General features: G+C 35.8%; 1 protein-coding gene across 1 annotated transcript; it reads left to right on the top strand.

Moving 5' to 3' along the window:
• The first annotated feature begins 4,422 nt into the window (after positions 1–4,422).
• On the top strand, positions 4,423–6,994 carry LOC120085837 (Subtilase family protein). The gene has a single exon (XM_039042052.2). The coding sequence runs from the start codon at positions 4,494–4,496 to the stop codon at positions 6,801–6,803; it is 2,310 nt and encodes a 769-aa protein (XP_038897980.2). The 5' UTR covers positions 4,423–4,493; the 3' UTR covers positions 6,804–6,994.
• Positions 6,995–7,382: the final 388 nt, after the last annotated feature.

Below are 7,382 nucleotides of genomic sequence, written 5' to 3'. Positions count from 1 at the left end.
AATTAAGTGTAAGCCCACATCTCTGCACGATTCTTGTCCCTGAAAATAATAGGGAAGACCCCGTGGTGGTGTCCAATTGCAGTGTTTATGAGATCGGGAGAAGACGACGCGAATTGGAGAAACGTGAAGAATTTGTCTTCAATAGGTAAATGATATCTTATCTTATTTCTCCATTTCACTGTAGTAGCATGCTTGATTTAATAATGTTTATCAATTGCTTCTGTCACATTGAATTTTGTATGTTCTGTCAAATGAAATTTGGAGACCGATGCATTTAGTTGCTTCCACTGTGAAAAATTCCAATCCCTTCAACTTGTACACATTAGGCCAGTAGCTTATAAAAGGTATTAGCCATTACAATTAGCTAATGGTCATAAGTCAAATATTTTCCATCTGAGAAATTTTTGATGTTTAGTATATGTTCCAATTGCTCCACCACAACGCAATAAGATAGGTCCTCAAAGGAGGTTAGGAATATATGTTGAATATGATTCCCCATCAATTATTAAATATCTTGAACCCCTAACGGGTGATGTATTTACTGCACGATTTGTTGATTGTCATTTTAATGAGACAAATTTTCCAATATTAGGGGGAGGCATTGAGAAATTTGAAAAATAAATTACATGGAATGTATCGTTATTGTCTCATTTGGATCCCCGTACAGATCATGTGAACTTGAAGTTCAGAAAAAATAATTCATTTACAAAATATAGAAAATCAATTACCAGATACATTTATAGATGCAAAGAAAGTAACTAAGCCACATATACCAGCTACAAATGTTCCATCGAAAATTGATATCCGAACACAACAAGTTGTCATTAATGAGTCGGTACACACTAGAAGCGTGGTAGACTAGTGAGTTCGAAAGATAAAAATCCTCGAAAAAAAATAATAGTAAAAAAGACTTGGTTGAGAATGTAAATGCCTATGAAAAAAATTCATTACATGACTAATGATGAAGGTGTAATGCATAAAAATAATAATGAGAGTTCAATAAACTATTTCATGATAAGAAAAAGATGGAACCGAACTCATGTAGTTCTTGACAACATTTTTGCGTATAATATTACTATTGATATTATATATGAAAATGAAGATTATGAACCAAAATTTGTTGAAGAATGTCGACATAGAAAATATTGACTTGGTGGAAAGAAATAATCGAGGCAGAATTAAACTCACTTTCAAAACGTAAAGTTTTTGGACCAATAGTTTGAACACTAGAAGGTCTCAAACTTGTGGGATACAAATGAGTATTTGTGAGAAAAAGAAATGAAAATAATGAGGTCACAAGATATAGAGCAAGACAAGTTGCACAAGGTTTTTCATAAAGACTTGGTATTGATTATGAGGAGACGTATTCTCGGTGATGGATGCAATTACACTAAGATGTTTAATTGGTATGGTTGTGTATGAAAGACTCGATATGCATCTTATGGATGTAGTCATAACATTTCTATATAGATCTTTTAATAATTATATTTATATGAGAATCCCAGCAGGATTTAAGGTACTTGAAACATATAAATCAAATTTTCGGGAATTGTATTCAATAAAGTTGCAGAAATCGCTATATGGATTGAAGCAATCGGGATGAATGTGGTACAATCGTCTGAGTGGATATTTGTTGAAAGAATGATATAAAAACAATCCAATATGCCAATGTGTTTTTGTAAAGAAATCACAGTCAGGATTTGCTATTATAACTGTATGCTGATAACTTAAATATAATTGGAACTCCTGAAGAACTTTCAAAGACAATAGAAAATCTTAAGAAATAAATTGAGATGAAAGATCTCAGAATAATAAAATTTAGCATTGGCTTGCGAATTGAGCATTTAACAGATGAGATACTTGTTCATCAGTCAACTTATAAAGGAAAAGTTTTGAAAATATTTCATATAGAAAAAGCACATCCATTGAACATTTCAATGGAAGTTCGTTCACTAGATGTGAAGAAAGATATATTTCAACCTCAAGATGATAATGAAGAACTTATTGGTTTTGAAGTACCATATCTTAGTGTAATTGATGCACTTATGTATCTTGCTAATAATACAATATCAGATATTGCACTTTCAGTAAATTTATTAGCAAGGATATAATTCTTCTCCAACAAAAAGACGTTGGAACGGAATTAAGAATATACTTCGTTATCTCTAAGGAACGGTTGATATTAAAAAAAAAAAATCAAAATTTGATATAGTTGGTTATGTAGATTTTAAATATTTATCTCATCCACATAAAATTAGATCTCAAACATGTTATCTGTTCACATTTGGAGGAACGACTATATCATGGCAATCGGTGAAATAAACCATAACAACCACTTCCTCAAATCATGTTGAAATTATTGCAATTCACAAGGCTAGTACAAAACGTGTATGACTAAAATCAATGACTCGGCACATTCGTAGAACACGTGGTTTGTCTTCTAGTCAAAATCTTCCAATGATATTATACGAAGACAATACAACAAGCATATCTAAGATCAAATGATGATATATTAAAGAAAATAGTAAAAAAAAAAGTATTTCACTGAAGCTTTTCTACACTCATGATCTTGAAGAAAACGACGACATCATCGTACAACAAATTTTTTCGAAAGATAACCAAACAGACTTATTTGCAAAGGCATTATCTACTGCAACCTTTGAAAAACTGATGAACGACATTGGAATGCGGCAACTCAGAGATCGCAAGTGATGTTTCTATAAAGGGGAGTAACTATACTTTTTAAGAGTATCAGATTATATGAAATATGTACTTTGTTTTCTTCACTGAGATTTTCTTTTTTCCAATGAGTTTTTTCCTAGTAAGGTTTTAATTAGACATATTTCATATATAATGGGCATCTAAGGGGAGTATTATAAATATGTTAAATTAGGTGTAATATAGATACTCATTATTTGTGTCTATTGGCCATATGTCACTTATTCATTACTCCATGTGTTATCCATGTGTTTGAAGATTACACACGATTAGTGTCCATGTAATCCACATCTTACTTGCCAAATTTTCTATAAATAGTGACATTTTGTGGGTTTTGGAAGACACCATATTGATGAACAATCCAAAAAGATGAGAGAAAGTGGAGCAATACATTCTTGTTATTTTATTTACTTTTATTATTTATTTTATATATTTATGTATTTTATTTATTTATTTATTTTATTATGTATTATGTATTATGTATGATTATATTATATTTTCTCTATATCCGTGTTCTCACTTAGTACTATTGTGCTTCTCAAATTCACATCATATTTTAGTACATTAGATATTTTCCTTTCCTTTTCACTTTAATGGATCATGGATATAGATGGTACAAAAAAAAAACCTGTTTATATTGTTGATTATAATTTTAAAGTTAATAATTATCGTTTTTGGGTAAGTTCATGAAAGTTAATTTCAAGTATTTTAGTTGAATATGTAATATGACAATATAATAGACGACTCGATATATAAGTAGTTTATTATTACCGTCAGGTCATTGATTTAATCTATCCTATAATTTATTAATTTTTTTAGTATATGTTAATTTATTTGTTTTTCTTTTAATATTTATTTATTTTTAATATTTACGACTTACTAGACACCTCTAGTTTTGATATTTTAAATTTTGGAGAAAAATATGCATAATTATTGTTTTTTTTTTTTAAGAATTGTTTTCAATTATAAGAAAATAGTCAACTTATTTACAAATATAGCAAATATCATTATGGACATCTATCAGTGTCCTATTAGTGTTACATGTTTATAAGTGTCTATCGCTTTACCACTGTCTATCATTAATACACATTAACATTTTATTATATTTAAAAATATTTACAGTAATTTTGTCGTTTAAAACTATTACAATTTTTTAAAAAAACAGCCCAATGTTTAAGTCTTCATTTCATGGAATGAATTATGCAGTATCCGTAATCATTGATCATATTTTTTTTTTTACACAAATTATTGTGATAAAATTATTATTATTGCAATGTGTGATATAGTGATAATTATTCTTCTATAATTTACGAAATATTCAAGTATATCTAATTAAATAAAAAACCATGTATATCTGGAAAAAGAAATGTCAAAAGAAAAAAAAAAGTATTTTTGAAAATTGACTCTTGAGGCCTTATCATGATTTATGTTATGTAGAGGATTCTTCCCCTGTCCATAAAGATCCCTTAATCTGAAGTCGTGTCACCCATTCATTGGTTGCTTCTTTCTAGATTTTACAACATGGGTCCCACATGTTACAAAAGTATGGGCCTGATAATATTATTGGGCCAATAATTTAAAATCTGGAAAAGGAAAAAAACAATATTTTTAGTTGACACGTAAATTAATAAATCTTTAAATAATAATGAAAAAAAGAATAATCTGACGTGGAATAACATTGTCCGTTTAAAGTTGTAATGGATTTATCATATTTATTTATTTCTCTAGTGGCCTTCGTACGTCTCATCTCCAAATTGCAGAACAGAGGCTCTTCAATGGCGAAATCCCATCTCTGTTCTTCACTTTTCTTCCTCTTCATCCTCTGTTTCGCCCCTGTAATTTTCTCAAGATCGCCGGAAAATCAAGAGACATTCATCGTTCACGTCTCTAAGTCGGAGAAGCCTTCTTTATTCTCCTCTCATCATCATTGGCACTCTTCCATTCTCGAATCACTCTCTCCTTCTCCTCATCCGACCAAGCTTCTTTACAACTACGAACGTGCCGTTAATGGCTTCTCCGCACGACTCACGGCTGCTCAGGCAGCCCAGCTGCGTCATGTTCCTGGTGTTATTTCGGTGATTCCTGATCGGATCCGTCAGCTTCATACGACACGGACGCCTCATTTCTTGGGTCTAGCGGATAACCTAGGGCTCTGGCCTGACACGAATTATGCCGATGATGTGATTATTGGCGTTCTTGATACTGGAATTTGGCCGGAGAGGCCGAGTTTCTCCGACGAAGGTTTGTCTCCGGTTCCGGCAAGCTGGAAAGGCACATGCGAGACTGGGGAGGGCTTTTCCGCGTCGTTCTGTAATCGGAAGATTATTGGTGCGAGAGCGTATTTTTACGGATACGCGTCTAATTTTGGAAGATCGTTTAATGGTTCTTCGGATTTCAAATCTGCTAGGGATACGGAAGGCCATGGAACTCACACGGCCTCTACGGCTGCAGGTTCGTTTGTTAAAAATGCTAGTTTTTTCCAATACGCTCGTGGAGAAGCCAGAGGTATGGCGAGTAGAGCTCGTATCGCTGCCTACAAGATCTGCTGGGAATTTGGTTGTTTTGACTCTGACATACTTGCCGCTATGGATCAGGCGATTGCCGATGGAGTTCACATCATCTCTCTCTCAGTCGGATCCTCCGGCCGTGCCCCAGCGTATTATCGAGATTCCATTGCAATTGGAGCGTTTGGCGCAATGCAGCATGGCATTGTCGTCTCTTGCTCCGCTGGTAACTCCGGTCCTGGTCCTTACACGGCTGTGAACATCGCTCCTTGGATCCTCACCGTCGGTGCCTCCACAATCGACAGAGAGTTTCTTGCCGATGTGATTCTCGGAGACGGTAGGGTTTTCAGCGGCGTGTCCCTCTACTCGGGCGATCCTCTTGGCGATTCCAAGGTTCCGTTGGTCTACGGTGGAGATTGCGGTAGCAGATATTGTTACTCTGGATCCCTCAATCCATCGAAAGTCGCTGGGAAAATCGTCGTGTGCGATCGAGGAGGGAACGCCAGAGTCGCCAAAGGAGGTGCAGTGAAATCTGCCGGCGGTCTTGGTATGGTACTCGCCAATACTGAAGAAAACGGCGAAGAGCTTTTAGCAGATTCCCATCTTATTCCGGGAACAATGGTTGGAGAAATCGCCGGCAACAAGCTTAGAGACTACATCCATTCGGATCCGAATCCAACTGCTACAATCGTGTTTCGCGGAACTGTCATTGGCGATTCGCCGCCAGCTCCAAGAGTCGCCGCCTTCTCTAGTCGTGGTCCGAACTACCGGACAGCGGAGATTTTAAAACCAGACGTCATAGCTCCGGGAGTTAACATTTTGGCCAGCTGGAGCGGCTACAGCAGTCCGACCGGTCTAAACATCGATCCTCGAAGAGTCGAATTCAATATCATCTCCGGAACTTCAATGTCTTGCCCTCACGTCAGTGGCGTCGCCGCCTTGCTCCGAAAGGCTTTTCCGACGTGGTCACCGGCTGCAATCAAATCTGCTCTGATCACCACTTCTTACTCTTTGGACAGCTCCGGCAGCCCAATCAAAGATCTCTCCACAAGCGAAGAATCAAATCCATTCGTCCATGGCGCCGGCCATATCGATCCCAACAAAGCTCTGAATCCAGGCCTGATTTATGATATCAGCCCTCAAGATTACGTTTCATTTCTCTGCTCAATTGGTTACGATTCTAAACAAATAGCTGTTTTCGTGAAGGATTCTTCATACTCCCAACTATGTGAGCACAAACTAAGCAATCCTGGCAACCTGAATTACCCATCATTCGCTGTCGTGTTCAACGGCGAAGACGTGGTGAAATATACAAGAACAGTGACAAATGTAGGAGATGAAAGTGATGTTGTTTATGAAGTGAAAGTAGAAGCTCCACAAGGAGTTGAAATCAGTGTTGTTCCAAACAAGCTGAGCTTCAATGCAGAGAAGACAACAGATTCTTATGAGATTACATTCACAAAAATCAGTGGATTCGTGGAAGCAGCAAGCTTCGGATCAATTCAATGGAGTGATGGAAGCCACAATGTTAGGAGTCCAATTGCTGTCTCGTTCAACACTGGATCCATAGCTTCAATGTAAGTTGGGTTTTGTTGATTTTGAGTTTTTAGTAGGATATTTAATAGTGCAATATTTTGGTGGTTTCCGCCATTGTAGGTGGGCTACCACCAAAGCTCCTCCTTCTGTACAGTACAATGTGAGGAGATTGCACTGTTCATTTGGATTATTCTGAATCCTCTTCATATGGAATAATATATTAAGCTTTATAATAATCGTAATGGTAACTTCATCTCTAAATCTGAAAAACAATGGCTACATTTCATGATGATCCTCAAGAGAACCCGAATATAGATTTAGAATATGTTTGGAATGACTTTTTAAATAGGCTCCTCTACTAAAATGGATTCTTGCTCTTTGAAAACTGAAATACAATTGTCGGGTGAGAACTAGTTAATTGGGGCTATGAGTTTAACAAAAGATTTGGGAATGAGTTCATCTATCGTGGCCAATTACAATATCCTATGAATTTTCTTAGCAATAATGTTGTAGGACAAAGAGAGTTATTTACGAGATTAGTAGATGTACACGTAAGCATCAAAGTCCGAGAAAAAGTTTTCAAAAAGGAAACTGTTTCTTGAATTTTGAAGCTTAAACAGTGTT

This window comes from Benincasa hispida, chromosome 9 (assembly GCF_027475165.1).
Source record: "Benincasa hispida cultivar pf3 chromosome 9, pf3_genome.v1.1, whole genome shotgun sequence".
NCBI lineage: Eukaryota > Viridiplantae > Streptophyta > Magnoliopsida > Cucurbitales > Cucurbitaceae > Benincasa > Benincasa hispida.
This window is presented reverse-complemented; position numbering and strand designations above follow the sequence as displayed.

Bases quoted from the DNA above. Each gene is read 5' to 3' on its own strand.
- LOC120085837 (XM_039042052.2), top strand. From the start codon at position 4,494: ATGGCGAAATCCCATCTCTGTTCTTCACTTTTCTTCCTCTTCATCCTC.